At 51.0% G+C, this 18799-nt stretch overlaps 1 protein-coding gene across 1 annotated transcript in view; it reads left to right on the top strand.

The window, feature by feature from the left end:
* The window catches only part of HADHA (hydroxyacyl-CoA dehydrogenase trifunctional multienzyme complex subunit alpha), a 42113-nt gene that overhangs the window by 5186 nt on the left and 18128 nt on the right, over positions 1 to 18799 (top strand). Inside the window, exons 2-14 of the mRNA XM_075595346.1 lie at positions 2124 to 2165; positions 2322 to 2392; positions 2722 to 2855; positions 3382 to 3520; positions 4202 to 4321; positions 5483 to 5585; positions 5874 to 5996; positions 8225 to 8343; positions 8759 to 8815; positions 9777 to 9886; positions 10650 to 10784; positions 11670 to 11841; positions 12949 to 13035. Of these exons, the coding sequence (XP_075451461.1) occupies positions 2124 to 2165; positions 2322 to 2392; positions 2722 to 2855; positions 3382 to 3520; positions 4202 to 4321; positions 5483 to 5585; positions 5874 to 5996; positions 8225 to 8343; positions 8759 to 8815; positions 9777 to 9886; positions 10650 to 10784; positions 11670 to 11841; positions 12949 to 13035 (1412 nt within the window). The remainder of the gene's footprint in view (positions 1 to 2123; positions 2166 to 2321; positions 2393 to 2721; positions 2856 to 3381; positions 3521 to 4201; positions 4322 to 5482; positions 5586 to 5873; positions 5997 to 8224; positions 8344 to 8758; positions 8816 to 9776; positions 9887 to 10649; positions 10785 to 11669; positions 11842 to 12948; positions 13036 to 18799) is intronic.

The raw sequence follows: 18799 nt of genomic DNA, 5'->3' as shown, positions 1-18799 counted from the left end.
GCCCTTCGCTGGTCCTGTGCAGAGGGGAGCAGCTCTTGGGAAGCCCCATCAGGCTGTCCGCCTTTGGGGCAACGCAGATGTACCCTGGGGTGGTTGAGATTCAATGCAGCTATGAACAAACAGTTCTTTGTGGATAGTGAACAGAAAACATGCACACATTATTCTGTTAGAAATTATTTGTCATTTTAAAGCAACAAAACACATGAAATCTTATGTATTTTTTTTTTAAGTGTGTTCCCATCAGTTTGAGCTGTAAACTAGAACAATAGATACTGTTACCTTAGTAATATAAGGATACATTGTAGCTGCTGAGTTACACTAATTGAAGCAGCCATTATGTTAGTCACACAATCAGGATTTTGACAGATTTATAACCGGACCAAACGATTGCCGTCTGAGGTAAGAATGTATAATTCTATATTGTCACATGCTTTACATATACAAATAATTAAAATAAAATTTGTTGTTAAAATGTATGAAAGTAGTATTGCTGATTTCCAGTGATAATCGTTCACCAGGTTTCAGTCCCAGAGAAATGATCGCGCCGCGGGCAGTGCTGCTTGTTTTTGATGGGGGTTAATGACCTGAATTGGGGACTAGTCCTTTGACCTCTGGGTGCACCCTGTCCTTGATATGCAAGAAGATGGTGGCCTGGTGGGCACCGAATGGCTGTCGTGGTGAGCCTTGCTCCAGCAGCCAATGAACGGGAGAGCATGTTGTGACTTTCTATTGTGGCCATTTTTGTTGTTCTTGTCACACACGGCACAAATACCTGCATTATCTGTCCGGAAACAGGGAGCCCCCAGAGCCCGGGGAATTCCTTACATGGGATGTGTTGTACATCCATTCTCTGGGGGGGGGGGAACCTGCTGCAGGCGTGTTTCATTAGGAGGAAGACTAATCGCAGGATTTGAATGTGTACATTGTCACTAAAAGCTTTTCTTGGCTCAATTACAATAAGTTACAAATATAGGGACTGCTTTAAATGGTCACAATTTCCTCCTGTTTTCTTACCCCGGTTGTGTTTGGTCTCCGGGGAGTGTTATGTACGGCATATTCCATGCTCCTTCCGGGTGAGCGTGCGGAACTGGTCTGCGTGGCTGGGGGCTCTCTTAGTGCTTATCTAATTGACATTACTACGTGGAACAGACACGTTGTTTTATCTTCTGCAAGTTCAAAAGTAATTTGCAGCTGATATCCCCTGTAACTGGTCAGTGTGGCTGGCCCTGAAACCCATTTTTTGTTGTGTGAAGCCATTGCTGCGAATCACACCCATCCCATCTAATGAATCTCTGCTGTCACTGCCCTTGTGACTGCACTGAAGGGCATAGTTCAGTTGTGTGTGACATTGGACTCCCTGTCACTGCTGGGTGAGCATACAACACGTGGCTGTGCATATTCATGCAGTGCAGCGCTCATAGCTGTGTAAATCCCCTTGGAAATGTGGATTCTGTACATGTTCTAATGACCACGGGAAAAGTTTGCCAACCATTTCTGAACAGGTGGGATTGATTCCGTGGAAGAGCTGCATGTGGCTTTGTTTCCTGTAAGAGTAGTTCTGTGGTTAGTACCCTCTGTACCTGGAGATCCTGCACTCTTATTTTGCGCTCATTGGCAAGTCCCCATTTCTACATAATCTAAAGGCCAAATATTAGACTGTAAAAACCTTTGGACTGGGACTTGATTTAAAAACTACCGTAAGGACACATTATACAGGAGTGCTCCCCAGAAGACCACATAACTGCATTTAATTAACACATCTCTACAGATGGTTTGACACTTCATTTTTGCTTCATTTCTTGGAGTACTTGTTTTGATTAGTGATTACAAGGAGGTGGAATTATCCTCCTCTTCAGGTAAGATCGGGTAGTTTTTTGGTTCAGTGACTTCCACCTTTTTTATTGAGATTCCTTGAATGAGCATCTCCTACATTCACTTCAATGATACAATATGTGGGTAGTGTTATTTTAATGTTGTGGTACTAGAAAGAAATTTACATGACCAAAAATGAGTAAATTCCAGCTCAGCTTGCACGATAAGTTACTTCTTGTCCTTGGAACGGCTGTTTGTTCCGGATGCGACGCCCAAATGTAGTATTTTTTTTTTTTTTTTTCCCTCTTCAGGTTACTTGTGCCGACACCTCTCCATGTCATCGGCCTTGCGGTGTAAGTGAAACAATGTCTTCTGTTCTGTCATACATGCATATACATACATACATACATACATACATACATACATACATACATACATACACACGCATGCATGAGTTCAACTATCACACCCGTCTAACATGCAACCTCTTCAAATCTGGGTCTTTACAGCAAGGACCCATGTGAACTATGAGGTCAAAGAGGATGTGGCCGTCGTACGATTTAACACCCCAAATTCTAAGGTATGTGTGTTGGTGCATTTTAGAGATCTCTCTGTCTCTCTCACTCTCTCTCTCTCTCACTCTCTTGTCTCTCTCTCTGTCTCTCTCTCTCGTCTCTATGTCTCTCTCTCGTCTCTGTCTCTCTCTCTCTCTCGTCTCTATGTCTCTCTCTCTCGTCTCTATGTCTCTCTCTCTCATATATCACCGTGCAATAGTCTGCTTTAGGGCTTATAGACTAAGCCCCGGTGTCTGGCCAGAGGTCACATGAAGCAGGCTTTTCCGTGTCCGCAGCACTGCTGCGACGATTCCTCCTTATCCTGACCTGAGATGCGTGTACTTCTCATCTGTAGGTGAACACGCTGTCCAAGCAACTTCAGGCAGAGTTTCATGACGTTATGCATGAAATCTGGGCCAACGATGCCGTCAAAAGTGCCGTCCTCATCTCTTCCAAACCAGGCTGCTTCATCGCTGGGGCCGACATCAAGTACGTCCGACACTAATATCTCGTACTATTTCTTGTAACTATACTAACCAAGGGTTTCCTGTTGTGTTCATCTCCGGTCGCCATTCACTGGTTCTTACTGTAGATGGTTATTCTCCGATAATAGGGCACCCTATTGTGTCTTGCTGCTTACATAGACAACAGGTTGTAATGTAAAATAAATCTTCCCTCGAGGTATTTTGTTTATAATCTCTTGTCTATACTGTGACGGGCTCTGTGCTTGGTTGACGCGATAGGATGGGTTACAAGGAAAAGTAGCTGTAAAATAGGAAGTGGGTGTTCCCCCGGCTGTGACTCGAGTCCCAACAAGGACTCTAGATAAGTAAAGCAGCAACACCAATGGGATCGTAAATTAAGAAAAAATCCTGCAGGAATGGCCCTGGAAATTGACTATTTTTTGTGTGCTGCTTTTAGTCATTTTGGAGCTGTATAAATATACATTATGTTCCATTGGTAGAAGTGGGCTGAGAAGTTTCTCTGTGCTCGTAACAATCTGCTTCTCTTACAGCATGATCGAGGCCTGTAAAACTCACCAGGAGGTCACACAGTTGTCTCAAGAAGGGCAGAAAATGTTTGCCAAGCTTGAAAAGTCCACGAAACCTATTGTGGCCGCCATCAACGGATCCTGCCTGGGAGGGGGGCTGGAGGTACCGCACGTGTTAAATATAAGCCCGGGGTCCAAGCTCTGCCTCTCGTTCTGACCCAGTGATCTTTTTCTGCATGCTTAGTGTTGTAGCTGTCTGCTGGGAAGATGTCCATATGCTGAGGGGTAATACTGTGTTCAGAGAAGAGCAAACGGCCCATGTTTGCTATATCAACACCCTCATGGCTATTCAATAATGTAAATATAATGTATCCAGCATTGTACCTGATATCCTGCATCCTGCAATGTGTACTGAGAATGGATTTCTCTAAACAAGTTTCACCGCTTCCCCCCCCCCCTCCCACCCCATTTGAAACATTTATTTTAAATTGGCTACAGCAAATTGTGCCAGGACAGCAGTGTTGATATTGTATAGCACGTGTCCCTGCTGCCATCTGCCTTACGTGGGCCATTCTAGCAGCTGTTTAAGATGGCGTCAGACTGCGTTATGGGCAGATAAGGGGACATAGCGAATCTAGATGTTGGATTTTCTGAGAAGATTTTAGTGCGCTAGAGGCAGAGTTATACTCTCTATTGCTCTACGCTGACACGTGCAGTATTGAAGGTTGGGGTTAACATACAAGTGTTCTCCCGTCCCACTGGCTGTGGGTATGGTGCTAACCAGGTACATGTAGGCAGAGCCGTTATTACCCGTAGAGCTGACGCCATTGCCGCTTGCCTGCAGGTGGCCATCGCCTGCCAGTACAGAGTGGCTACAAAAGACAAGAAGACGGTGTTGGGGACCCCCGAGGTTCTGCTTGGGCTGCTGCCAGGTGCAGGAGGTACTCAGAGGCTCCCAAAGATGGTGAGTAATGACCTTGGGTTGCTAGTGAGGTTCAGTGATGGGTACTCGCCCATTTTGTCTTGGGAAAATCGCTCCCTTCTGGCCAGAACCCGCGCGTTCCACTTCCCTGGGTCTCTGATAGCTATAGGTTTTCCACAAACCAGTAATCCCTTTTGGTTGTGTTTTCCACACGCCCTGCTCAGCATCCACCAACAGGCGGGAGCATATTTTCAGATTGGGACGATCTCCAATAATTGGCGTAACTTCACCTCTTCTCGGCGGGCGGGGCCATTTTCATATTTCTTTTGTGTGTAATCCTTTTTTTTATTTATTTTTTTATTTTTGGAGATCTTACAATCAAACAAATCTTACCTTTAGCAAAAGACAGGGGGTGCCCAATGCTACATCAAATTGACAAAACATATATGGTAATAAGTATAAAGTTTAAATACTTCAATAATAATAGTAATTACTTGGTTATTTAGGGTTTAACTAAACCACGAGTGCCACGCTCAGTAGCACTCAGTTTGGCAAAAATATAGTGTCTGTGTCTGACCTTTTACATCTTTACACATGGGCACATTAATCTGTGCATATACATTGGAGTCTTTCTCTTTGTTTCCAGTGTTGTAAGCTCCATATTTTTAACCTGATAACATACTGCTTGAATTAATTTGTATCTTGTCCTTTATCACATTTCTGATGAGGGTTTGCAGTAACATTAATTTTCTCTTTAGTGTATATTAATATATATATTACATTGGCAATCCTCCCAGGATGGCACGCTGCCTTATTGCCAGATTTATGTTGCTTGTAGTTTGACTGATTTGGTGAGCAGATCTATATAAGGGACTTCCTTATACCTGTAACGCGTGTTATCGTTGCAAGTCTTCCCGCACGACATCTCCAAATGCTACAAGTGCTTATCTCGGAGGTGTCAAGGCTGCAACAATAATCCTGCGTTCTCCAGGTCCAGCATGATTTCTGTAATACATCTCTGCCCGTGTAACCTTGAGATGCTAGACCAACAGATGTGGCGACCTTGGGATGCACTGAATAATTATCCCACGAGCCCCATACACATGTTACTGATCAGAAGACCTTCAGACGCTGGGATCTCCTATCCACTGATGTGCCTCCCGCAGTTTGTTATAGAGATCTCCTCCGTTTTTCCTGGCACAGGTGGGTCTTCCCACAGCTTTTGATATGATGCTCACCGGGAGAAACATCCAAGCTGACAAAGCCAAGAAGATGGGTTTGGTGGACCAGCTGGTGTCCCCTTTAGGTGAGTTACATATCACAATGTTTTATCTTGGCCTCTTTGTTCCCAGAGAGCATTACAAGGCGTGGGTTTGGCAGCCCTTCTAGCATGAAAAGGGTTGAGTGCAGAGCTCCCCCCTCCCCCCGTACAAGTTGGCACGCTGCACTATAAAGCAACCCTAAATATGATTGCAACCACTGACACATTAATGCATGGGTTCTCGACTCCACTCGTCAAGCCCCAACAGGTCAGGTGTTCAGGATATCCCTGCTTCAGCACAGCGTTGTTGTCGCTGCTCTCACATTCTGACAGGTCCCGGCTTGAAAAGTCCAGAGGACAGAACCATCGAGTACCTGGAAGAAGTAGCTGTTGACTTCGCCAGAGCCATCGCCAACAAGAAGATCTCCTTAAAGAGAGAGAGGGGGCTGGTGAAGAGTAAGTGTGAACTCGTCACCATCTGAGAGCGGCTCCGCTTTGTGTCATAGTACGGCTGTAACCTGCTGTCATTGTGTCACTGGTCTCCGTGACACCTCACTTAGGCCCAGAGCCACATCCTCAGCCCGCCTGAACATACATTCATGTGAAGGGAAGTAAAGGCTGCTACTGGGGCTTTGTATCTGGGGCTGAATCTCTCTGCTTCCCACTTGTTGGCAGTGAGGTTGATGGGGGACCCTTTCTCTGCCGGTATGGTGAGCAGTGCTCTGCGTTGCAGGCCCCTCTGTTGATGGGGGACCCTTTCTCTGCCGGTATGGTGAGCAGTGCTCTGCGTTGCAGGCCCCTCTGTTGATGGGGGACCCTTTTTCTGCCGGTATGGTGAGCAGTGCTCTGTGTTGCAGGCCCCTCTGTTGATGGGAGACCCTTTCTCTGCCGGTATGGTGAGCAGTGCTCTGCGTCGCAGGCACCTCTGTTGATGGGGGACCCGTTTTCTGCCGGTATGGTGAGCAGTGCTCTGCGTTGCAGGCCTCTCTGTTGATGGGGGACCCTTTCTCTGCCGGTATGGTGAGCAGTGCTCTGCGTTGCAGGCCCCTCTGTTGATGGGGGACCCTTTCTCTGCCGGTATGGAGAGCAGTGCTCTGCGTTGCAGGCCCCTCTGTTGATGGGGGACCCTTTCTCTGCCGGTATGGTGAGCAGTGCTCTGCGTTGCAGGCCTCTCTGTTGATGGGGGACCCTTTCTCTGCTGGTATGGTGAGCAGTGCTCTGCGTTGCAGGCACCTCTGTTGATGGGGGACCCTTTCTCTGCCGGTATGGTGAGCAGTGCTCTGCGTTGCAGGCCTCTCTGTTGATGGGGGACCCTTTCTCTGCCGGTATGGTGAGCAGTGCTCTGCGTTGCAGGCCTCTCTGTTGATGGGGGACCCTTTCTCTGCCGGTATGGTGAGCAGTGCTCTGCGTTGCAGGCCTCTCTGTTGATGGGGGACCCTTTCTCTGCCGGTATGGTGAGCAGTGCTCTGCGTTGCAGGCCCCTCTGTTGATGGGGGACCATTTCTCTGCCGGTATGGTGAGCAGTGCTCTGCGTTGCAGGCACCTCTGTTGATGGGGGACCCTTTCTCTGCCGGTATGGTGAGCAGTGCTCTGCGTTGCAGGCCTCTCTGACAGTGGATGTGTGTTATGTGCAGTCCCTTCCTACTGCATTACTTGTTTTGGGGAGGATCGATTAGGAATACGGGAACAGCTGTTGCTTTTAATATGTAAAAAAAGAAAATACAGCTGGATTACTCGCCTGATGAAACATGTAGCAGGGAACATTCTCTCCAGTCTAGGCACGTGGCAGGGACTTCTCAGAGGGAGGTCCGTTACATGTGTCATTCATTAAGCAATCGACTACACTTTCTCTTTTTATTATTATTTTTAATTATATGCACAGATGTAGGATTCTAGCTCCCGATAAACTTAAATTTGTAAAGAGATTTTATTTAATGAAAGTGCTGTTTCTTTAAGTGCCAATGTTGGCCACAAGACTACTTCTGGTTTTAGCCCCGATTGGAACACACAGGGATATATAGAGTAACCAGATGCTTTCCAACCGGGGGATCCGGGTATTGGGCCGTCACTGACCGTGATACAGTATTCTAGAGAAACTCTGCATTAATAAAAAATCTCCAGGTCACCGGTGGCTTGTAATTCAGAAAGCAAGTTGATGACATGGGCAGGAGTCACAGATTCACTGCTAGAGGAAGTGTGACCTTCCCACGTCTCGGCCGTGACCTTCCCACGTCTCGGCCGCGACCTTCCCACGTCTCGGCCGCGACCTTCCCACGTCTCGGCCGCGACCTTCCCACGTCTCGGCCGCGACCTTCCCACGTCTCGGCCGCGACCTTCCCACGTCTCGGCCGCGACCTTCCCACGTCTCGGCCGCGACCTTCCCACGCCTCGGCCGCGACCTTCCCACGCCTCGGCCGCGACCTTCCCACGCCTCGGCCGCGACCTTCCCACGCCTCGGCCGCGACCTTCCCACGCCTCGGCCGCGACCTTCCCACGCCTCGGCCGCGACCTTCCCACGCCTCGGCCGCGACCTTCCCACGCCTCGGCCGCGACCTTCCCACGCCTCGGCCGCGACCTTCCCACGCCTCGGCCAGCCTTTTCCCCATTGTTCACTTTGTTGCTGGGAGTATTGCTCCTATAAGAAATGTTCCTGCTTCAAGTGACTGCTTCCCCCTGTGTTCCAGAGATCACAGACTATGTCATGTCCGTGCCGTTTGTAAGGCAGCAAATATACAAGACTGTGGAGAAGAAGGTGCAGAAGCAGACGAAGGGGCTTTACCCGGCCCCCCTGACCATTATCGAGGTACTGTGTGCACTAAACCTGTGGGGGTTTGCATGGACGGAGCGGGCGGAAGTGCATGCAAACAAATCACAGGGCTTGCGTCCCTGAGGAATCAGACCTGTATTTCTCTGCGGCCTCCCTGACACTGAAGTGGTCATTTTAGGTACCGTTCATATGTCGACATTGATTACAGTATTCGCTTGTGCTTTAAGATTAAGCATCTAAATACATTCGTGGGCTTCCTGCTGATATAGTGATTATACAGATGCATCCTCCATTATCCTTCTGGGCGCAGTCCTGCTTCACTAGCAAACTGTCAGATCTCTGTTGATAAAGCAGTTACAGCGTCTCTGTTCCGGGAAGGTGTGTGTGTGTGTGTGTGTGTGTGTGTGTCACCACCAGCCTTCCAATCGCCTTCCACGTTCCTTTCTCTCAGGTGGTAAAGACGGGAGTGGAGCAGGGGCAGGACGCAGGGTATCTTGCAGAAAGTCAGGTATGTTTGTGCACAGGACTGTAATTGTATGGTCCATCATTCCACATTTGGTTTCCAGGCTACTGCTCATGAGTAGCCCAAAATACATCCGTGATAAAATCACATTGTTACCTCATTCATTTATCTTGAACTTCTAAAATCTGAAATGATAATACTCACAGCCCGGAGCCACGGCCTCTCCCACTTATCTGTTTCATGAAAGGTGTATTGTATCTTTTATCAGTAACTCAAACACTTTATCCCCACGTGATCTTTATTAATCCCTAAAGCACTACACAGTTCTATAGATCTATACCAATAGGAGGGACATAGCCTTACGTTTGCAGCTGTTCTTATTGACGTAGAATTTATCGGTAGTCCTGTACCAAGGTGATTTTTATTTGGCAGTTGCATCTTGTAAAAGCAATTCTCGCTCGTACATGAGAGCTCGGGAAATGCTTTACTCCCCGCAGTATGCAAAGTGTCTTCAAAGCAGCTGCGGCCAAGTGGGTCTGTAATGTCCGAAGACTGGCCATTAGTACTGCAGTCCCATTGGGAGCTGCAATAAAGTAACCTTGACAATGGTTTGCAGGCTGTCATTATTTGATTAAAGGATGGAACCAAAAGTCTCCTTTGTCTTCCAGCCTTAGGTTTCACTATGTATATTTATTTCCTCGTTTATTGTTATCCTGATGGGAGAAGCGCAGGGATCCACTTTCTGTTTTTTCAATAAAGTAACCAAACTGAAATATCGCTGCCATTTTCCTTTTCCGAATTTTGCACATGGCATTTCAGATATTTACTTGGATACCATCAAGTTTTAGATCAATATATTTTCGACTACAGAATGAATCTGCTGGACTATTTTGAATTAAAGTGTGGTGATGGTGGGAAAGGGGGAGATTGTAAACGACTGATATCCCCAGTGTGCATGAAGCCGGCTGTCCCTCTAATTTGCACGTCCCGCTTTTATACCCTGCAGAAGTTTGGTGATCTTGCGATGACCAGCGAGTCCAAAGCACTGACCGGGCTTTACCACGGGCAGGTCCTATGCAAGAAAAACAAGTCTGGTGCGCCCCAGAAAACCGTGGAGTAAGTGTAACGTGCAAAGTATTCCACGTACCTGTACATGCATATACCGTAAGGGCAGACGCCACGACAAAGCGTCATATCACTGCCTATACATGCGAAATAAGAGGAGATTAATGACATTTCTGGAAGGGATTTGCACACACGTTGATTATAATGTATTAATTTCAATGTTGTACGGATAAATAAGATGGGAATTCTGAACTTCTCCAATGGACAAGTATGTGACTCCATATCATTAAAGCTTTCATTTAGTGGGGGGGGGGGGGTTAATCACTGGAAGGCGGCCTGGTTTCAGACGTGCCTGTGTACCGGATGTGTCACACTGTTCTGCCATACAAGGGGCTCTGGCGGGGGGTTTCAGACGTGCCTGTGTACCGGATGTGTCACACTGTTCTGCCATACAAGTGGCTCTGGCGGGGGGTTTCAGACGTTTGTTGCAAAGATGCGTGTTGGAGCACATGGAGGGTAAGCTCCGCGAGTCGCACGCTCCTAGAAAATGCCCCCTCTTGGAAAGTAAACTGTTGGAGGATTCTGTTTTTGTTCCAATATGTCCTTTTTTTTAAAATTCTCTTTACTTCTGTGGTGCAAGTTCACTCATTTTGGTCATGGGAGAATTTTCAGTGCTAGGAAATAGTACTTTGGGTCCCGGGAAGGTTCTCTTTGAGGCATACTCCACAGGTATAATCAGTAGCTGGATGCAATGGGAAAGTAGTGCATGTTAGATGCTGTTAATGTTCAATCTATGCTATATTCTTCTGTATAGGAGGCTGGCTATCCTTGGTGCTGGTCTCATGGGGGCTGGTGTGGCACAGGTCTCCGTGGACAAAGGCCTAAAGACCATTCTGAAGGACACGACATTTGAAGGCTTGGGCAGAGGACAGCAACAAGTCTTCAAAGGGTAAGGAACATAGGCAGAGTACCCTCAGCCCAGTGCTTCATCCCGGTGCTATCAAGCATTTGTTTAGAGCAGAACTTCGATGACCATCACATGACAGGTCCACACTTTCTTCTTTCACGTTGGACAGTGATGTGTAACATGTATTTTCTGGGCGTCAGAGTGCTACACTGGAATGGTCGGACGCTTGCACGTGGGACGCATACTATAAGCTGTATGTACTATTGGTCTCTTCTGTTAACTCCAATTCATATGTTACAAGGGATTCGAGCGTTCTCCACACCCTTCAACTAAAGGGTGTTGGTGAAGAAGCACTGGGGCCTGGACACATCAATGGGCTGATTTTGTGACGCGGGACGTGACCACAAAGACATGCGTTACCCTGCTGGCACGGTACTTTCCCTCTGGCCTCCAGCAGAGCTAGGTACAGGGAAGCCGGCACGCGGAGATGCCGATCCTTCTGAATAATTGGATGTAAAATCCTGGAACTCGGCGTTCTGCCGTTCACACAGAATGACTGATATTCCCATCTTCTATCTTAGCTGTTTGTCGTCTGTCTGTCACTCGGCCATCGCACCGTGTGTCCCGGCCTAATGAGGTAGTCACCATACCACTGTGTGTTATAAACAGGTACAAGTAAGAGCTTCTTATTCAGGCTTTTGATATCCAAGAAAAAGATTGGTAACAGTGATTTACCCGAGGTCACAAGGAGCTGGGTTCAGTTCTCAACCAGTATCTCCCATTTCAAATGTTGGTGCCAACTCCAAATGATGGCTCTTGATGGTAATCTCCTTCAGTACTACCCAGACAGACTACAAGAGCTTTTAATGGCTAAACACCACTGTAATCCTGGGTCTTCAATGCTACGTGTACCATCCTTTCTTGCAGCCTAAATGACAAGGTTCGGAAGAGGAACCTGACCCCCTTTGAGCGGGACAATCTGATGAGCAACCTGACCGGACAGCTGGATTACAAGGGCTTCGAGGCGGCCGATATGGTGATCGAAGCCGTGTTCGAAGACATCCGCATTAAACACAAAGTGTTGCAGGAGGTGGAAGCTGTGAGTGTCGCCCTGTGATCTGTCTCTCGCCCTGTGACCTGTGTCTCTCGCCCTGTGACCTGTGTCTCTCGCCCTGTGACCTGTGTCTCTCGCCCTGTGACCTGTGTCTCTCGCCCTGTGACCTGTTTGTCTCGTGTCCTCTGCATCACTACAGATAAAGTCCGGCGTGGGAGCGCCTCAGAGCACTTACGCAGATTAGAATATTATATGTAGTGCATCTCGTGTACTTATTAGGATAATTGAGTTTGGGACCTATAAATAAACCAGCCGTGTGTACCATGTCCTCCATCACAATTGTCCGGGGTTCTGAAACTTCCTTGGATGCCAGTGTTCCCCAAATATTCTTCAGGTAGCTGTCCCCCGAGGTCTGGCTTTTCCAGTCCTGTTGGAAGTGTAATTATAGATGTAGGTTCTTGTACGCCTAAAAAAAAAAACTATAGATCAACAGGCCGAAGTGCATGCAGGATGTCCGCCAAACAATGACCAATGAAGTGGGTGGCAATAAGCGTGACTTTAGGAACCCTTGTATGTCCCTGTAATGCCAGCCTGTCACAGAGTGAGAATCCAGGCATTAGAACATGGGGACGTATCGTGCAATACAGCCAAACCCGCACCACACACAGTTGGTAGGAATAGTACCCACATGGTGTGCGGCAATGCTGGTAAGTGAGCATACCGTGGCTGTATAGGAATCCTAATGTGTAGCCTGCACAGTAATATCACACGCGCCATGTTCAGTCATCAGATCAACGGAAGAAGCCCTGAATATCTCTGAGGGACCCCACCTTGGGAATATAACACAAGGATACGCGGAGTAGTTGGATCATTTACTTGTGACGGATTTGCTGTTAGAATTGGGGTAAACTTCCAGAGGGATTTAATGGCTGGCTGGACATTTTTCTTTTTCCACGTTATTAATACAACAAATGTCTGCTTATAAGAGCCATTCAAAAGAGAATCTAAAGAGATGAACAAATGGAGATGTGGAGTGCAGCGGTAGCTGGTTTTGGTTTGTGACATTAGACTGTGCGTGCGCACACGAGGTGAAACGCGCAGCACTCGGCCTGTTCCCCTGTGAGCTGTAACCGGTCTCTCTCCTTGCTGTAGGTTACTCCTGCACACTGTATCTTTGCCAGCAACACGTCCGCTCTTCCCATCTCCCAAATTGCTGCTGTCAGCAAAAGACCAGATAAGGTAAGCCCCTCGCCGCCTCACCCTCTCACCCTGCAGTAATTAATTACCTCAACACCAGTGCAGACCACATTCTGATAACAAAACCAGCCGCATTTTGTAAAGCCCGGGCTGTTCCAGTCCAGCTGGCAGCAGGTCACACGCAGGTGTTCACAGGGAACACTATTGAACCATAAAGTAGGGTTTCTGTAATAGAGTACTTAAAAATATATATATATGTTTTTCAAGTGTATATATGTTATACATGGTTTGCAGGCATATTCACACCCCCCCCCCCCCCCAAACCTAACCAATGTCACATTTTGTTAAATTACAAATAATGTATGCACAGTTATCCATCCCACTGTGCAAAGCTAGCAGAGACCGGCCCATCCCACTGTGCAAAGCTAGCAGAGACCGGTCCCTCCCACTGTGCAAAGCTAGCAGAGACCGGTCCCATCCCACTGTGCAAAGCTAGCAGAGACCGGCCCATCCCACTGTGCAAAGCTAGCAGAGACCGGTCCCTCCCACTGTGCAAAGCTAGCAGAGACCGGTCCCTCCCACTGTGCAAAGCTAGCAGAGACCGGTCCCATCCCACTGTGCAAAGCTAGCACAGACCGCTCCCTCCCGCTGTGCAAAGCTAGCAGAGACCGGTCCCTCCCACTGTGCAAAGCTAGCAGTGACCGGTCCCTCCCACTGTGCAAAGCTAGCAGAGACCGATCCCTCCCACTGTGCAAAGCTAGCAGAGACCGGTCCCTCCCACTGTGCAAAGCTAGCAGAGACAGGTCCCTCCCACTGTGCAAAGCTTGCAGAGACCGGTCCCTCCCACTGTGCAAAGCTAGCAGAGACCGGTCCCTCCCACTGTGCAAAGCTAGCAGAGACCGGTCCCTCCCACTGTGCAAAGCTAGCAGAGACCGATCCCTCCCACTGTGCAAAGCTAGCAGGGACCGGTCCCATCCCACTGTGCAAAGCTAGCAGAGACCGATCACTCCCACTGTGCAAAGCTAGCAGAGACCGGTCCCTCCCACTGTGCAAAGCTAGCAGAGACCGGTCCCTCCCACTGTGCAAAGCTAGCAGAGACAGGTCCCTCCCACTGTGCAAAGCTAGCAGAGACCGCTCCCTCCCACTGTGCAAAGCTAGCAGAGACCGGTCCCATCCCACTGTGCAAAGCTAGCAGAGACCGGTCCCTCCGACTGTGCAAAGCTAGCAGAGACCGGTCCCATCCCACTGTGCAAAGCTAGCAGAGACCGGTCCCATCCCACTGTGCAAAGCTAGCAGAGACCGGTCCCTCCCACTGTGCAAAGCTAGCAGAGACCGATCCCTCCCACTGTGCAAAGCTAGCAGGGACCGGTCCCTCCCACTGTGCAAAGCTAGCAGAGACCGATCCCTCCCACTGTGCAAAGCTAGCAGAGACCGCTCCCTCCCACTGTGCAAAGCTAGCAGAGACCGCTCCCTCCCACTGTGCAAAGCTAGCAGAGACAGGTCCCATACCACTGTGCAAAGCTAGCAGGGACCGGTCCCTCCCACTGTGCAAAGCTAGCAGAGACCGATCACTCCCACTGTGCAAAGCTAGCAGAGACCGGTCCCCTCCCACTGTGCATAGCTAGCAGAGACCGGTCCCTCCCACTGTGCAAAGCTAGCAGAGACCGGTCCCTCCCACTGTGCAAAGCCAGCAGAAACCGGTCCCTCCCACTGTGCAAAGCTAGCAGAGACCGGTCCCTCCCACTGTGCAAAGCTAGCAGAGACCGGTCCCTCCCACTGTGCAAAGCTAGCAGAGACCGGTCCCTCCCACTGTGCAAAGCTAGCAGAGACCGGTCCCATCTTACTGTGCAAAGCTAGCAGAGACCGGTCCCATCTTACTGTGCAAAGCTAGCAGAGACCGGTCCCTCCCACTGTGCAAAGCTAGCAGAGACCGGTCCCATCCCACTGTGCAAAGCTAGCAGAGACCGGTCCCTCCCACTGTGCAAAGCTAGCAGAGACCGGTCCCTCCCACTGTGCAAAGCTAGCAGAGACCGGTCCCTCCCACTGTGCAAAGCTAGCAGAGACCGGTCCCTCCCACTGTGCAAAGCTAGCAGAGACCGGTCCCTCCCACTGTGCAAAGCTAGCAGAGACCGGTCCCTCCCACTGTGCAAAGCTAGCAGAGACCGGTCCCTCCCACTGTGCAAAGCTAGCAGAGACCGGTCCCTCCCGCTGTGCAAAGCTAGCAGAGACCGGTCCCTCCCACTGTGCAAAGCTAGCAGGGACCGGTCCCTCCCACTGTGCAAAGCTAGCAGAGACCTGTCCCCCCACTGTGCAAAGCTAGCAGAGACCGGTCCCATCCCACTGTGCAAAGCTAGCAGAGTCCGGTCCCTCCCACTGTGCAAAGCTAGCAGAGACCGGTCCCATCCCGCTGTGCAAAGCTAGCAGAGACCGGTCCCTCCTACTGTGCAAAGCTAGCAGAGACCGGTCCCATCCCACTGTGCAAAGCTAGCAGAGTCCGGTCCCTCCCACTGTGCAAAGCTAGCAGAGACCGGCCCCTCCCACTGTGCAAAGCTAGCAGTGACCTGTCCCTCCCGCTGTGCAAAGCTAGCAGAGACCGGTCCCTCCCACTGTGCAAAGCTAGCAGAGACCGGTCCCTCCCACTGTGCAAAGCTAGCAGAGTCCGGTCCCTCCCACTGTGCAAAGCTAGCAGAGACCGGTCCCATCCCACTGTGCAAAGCTAGCAGAGTCCGGTCCCTCCCACTGTGCAAAGCTAGCAGAGACCGGCCCCTCCCACTGTGCAAAGCTAGCAGTGACCGGTCCCTCCCGCTGTGCAAAGCTAGCAGAGACCGGTCCCTCCCACTGTGCAAAGCTAGCAGAGACCGGTCCCTCCCACTGTGCAAAGCTAGCAGAGACCGGTCCCTCCCACTGTGCAAAGCTAGCAGAGACCGGTCCCTCCCACTGTGCAAAGCTAGCAGAGACCGGTCCCTCCCACTGTGCAAAGCTAGCAGAGACCGGTCCCATCCCACTGTGCAAAGCTAGCAGAGTCCGGTCCATCCCACTGTGCAAAGCTAGCAGAGACCGGCCCCTCCCACTGTGCAAAGCTAGCAGTGACCGGTCCCTCCCACTGTGCAAAGCTAGCAGAGACCGGTCCCATCCCACTGTGCAAAGCTAGCAGAGACCGGTCCCTCCCACTGTGCAAAGCTAGCAGAGACCGGTCCCTCCCACTGTGCAAAGCTAGCAGAGACCGGTCCCTCCCACTGTGCAAAGCTAGCAGAGACCGGTCCCTCCCACTGTGCAAAGCTAGCAGAGACCGGTCCCTCCCACTGTGCAAAGCTAGCAGAGACCGATCCCTCCCACTGTGCAAAGCTAGCAGAGACCGGTCCCTCCCACTGTGCAAAGCTAACAGAGACCGATCACTCCCACTGTGCAAAGCTAGCAGAGACCGGTCCCTCCCACTGTGCAAAGCTAGCAGAGACCGGTCCCTCCCACTGTGCAAAGCTAGCAGAGACCGCTCCCTCCCACTGTGCAAAGCTAGCAGAGACCGCTCCCTCCCACTGTGCAAAGCTAGCAGAGACAGGTCCCTCCCGCTGTGCAAAGCTAGCAGAGACCGGTACCTCCCACTGTGCAAAGCTAGCAGAGACCGGTCCATCCCACTGTGCAAAGCTAGCAGAGACCGGTCCCTCCCACTGTGCAAAGCTAGCAGAGACCGGTCCCATCCCACTGTGCAAAGCTAGCAGAGACCGGTACCTCCCACTGTGCAAAGCTAGCAGAGACCGGTCCCATCCCACTGTGCAAAGCTAGCAGAGTCCGGTCCCTCCAACTGTGCAAAGCTAGCAGAGACCGGTCCCATCCCACTGTGCAAAGCTAGCAGAGTCCGGTCCCTCCCACTGTGCAAAGCTAGCAGAGACCGGCCCCTCCCACTGTGCAAAGCTAGCAGTGACCGGTCCCTCCCACTGTGCAAAGCTAGCAGAGACCGGTCCCTCCCACTGTGCAAAGCTAGCAGAGACCGGTCCCATCCCACTGTGCAAAGCTAGCAGAGTCCGGTCCCTCCCACTGTGCAAAGCTAGCAGAGACCGGCCCCTCCCACTGTTCAAAGCTAGCAGTGACCGGTCCCTCCCACTGTGCAAAGCTAGCAGAGACCGGTCCCATCCCACTGTGCAAAGCTAGCAGAGACCGGTCCCTCCCACTGTGCAAAGCTAGCAGAGACCGCTCCCTCCCGCTGTGCAAAGCTAGCAGAGACCGGTCCCTCCCACTGTGCAAAGCTAGCAGAGACCGGTCCCTCCCACTGTGCAAAGCTAGCAGAGACCGGTCCCTCCCACTGTGCATAGCTAGCAGAGACCGATCACTCCCACTGTGCAAAGCTAGCAGAGACCGGTCCCATCCCACTGTGCAAAGCTAGCAGAGACCGGTCCCTCCCACTGTGCAAAGCTAGCAGAGACCAGTCCCTCCCGCTGTGCAAAGCTAGCAGAGACCGGTCCCATCCCACTGTGCAAAGCTAGCAGAGACCGCTCCCTCCCACTGTGCAAAGCTAGCAGAGACCGGTCCCATCCCACTGTGCAAAGCTAGCAGAGACCGGTCCCTCCCGCTGTGCAAAGCTAGCAGAGACCGCTCCCTCCCACTGTGCAAAGCTAGCAGAGACCGGTCCCTCCCACTGTGCAAAGCTAGCAGAGACCGGTCCCTCCCGCTGTGCAAAGCTAGCAGAGACCGGTCCCATCCGCTGTGCAAAGCTAGCAGAGACCGGTACCTCCCACTGTGCAAAGCTAGCAGAGACCGGTCCATCCCACTGTGCAAAGCTAGCAGAGACCGGTCCCTCCCACTGTGCAAAGCTAGCAGAGATCGGTCCCTCCCACTGTGCAAAGCTAGCAGAGACCGCTCCCTCCCACTGTGCAAAGCTAGCAGAGACAGGTCCCTCCCGCTGTGCAAAGCTAGCAGAGACCGGTACCTCCCACTGTGCAATGCTAGCAGAGACCGGTCCATCCCACTGTGCAAAGCTAGCAGAGACCGGTCCCTCCCACTGTGCAAAGCTAGCAGAGACCGGTCCCATCCCACTGTGCAAAGCTAGCAGAGACCGGTCCCTCCCACTGTGCAAAGCTAGCAGAGACCGGTCCCATCCCACTGTGCAAAGCTAGCAGAGACCGGTACCTCCCACTGTGCAAAGCTAGCAGAGACCGGTCCATCCCACTGTGCAAAGCTAGCAGAGACCGGTCCCTCCCACTGTGCAAAGCTAGCAGAGACCGGTCCCATCCCACTGTGCAAAGCTAGCAGAGATCGGTCCCTCCCACTGTGCATAGCTAGCAGAGACCGCTCCCTCCCACTGTGCAAAGCTAGCAGAGACCGCTCCCTCCCACTGTGCAAAGCTAGCAGAGACCGCTCCCTCCCACTGTGCAAAGCTAGCAGAGACCGCTCCCTCCCACTGTGCAAAGCTAGCAGAGACCGCTCCCTCCCACTGTGCAAAGCTAGCAGAGACCGGTCCCTCCCACTGTGCAAAGCTAGCAGAGACCGGTCCCTCCCACTGTGCAAAGCTAGCAGAGACCGGTCCCTCCCACTGTGCATAGCTAGCAGAGACCGATCACTCCCACTGTGCAAAGCTAGCAGAGACCGGTCCCATCCCACTGTGCAAAGCTAGCAGAGACCGGTCCCTCCCACTGTGCAAAGCTAGCAGAGACCAGTCCCTCCCGCTGTGCAAAGCTAGCAGAGACCGGTCCCATCCCACTGTGCAAAGCTAGCAGAGTCCGGTCCCTCCCACTGTGCAAAGCTAGCAGAGACCGGCCCCTCCCACTGTGCAAAGCTAGCAGTGACCGGTCCCTCCCACTGTGCAAAGCTAGCA

The sequence above is a fragment of the Ascaphus truei genome, chromosome 4 (assembly GCF_040206685.1).
Source record: "Ascaphus truei isolate aAscTru1 chromosome 4, aAscTru1.hap1, whole genome shotgun sequence".
NCBI classification, from domain to species: domain Eukaryota; kingdom Metazoa; phylum Chordata; class Amphibia; order Anura; family Ascaphidae; genus Ascaphus; species Ascaphus truei.
The sequence above is the reverse complement of the archived record's forward strand: the minus strand, read 5'-3'. Positions and strand labels throughout refer to the sequence as shown.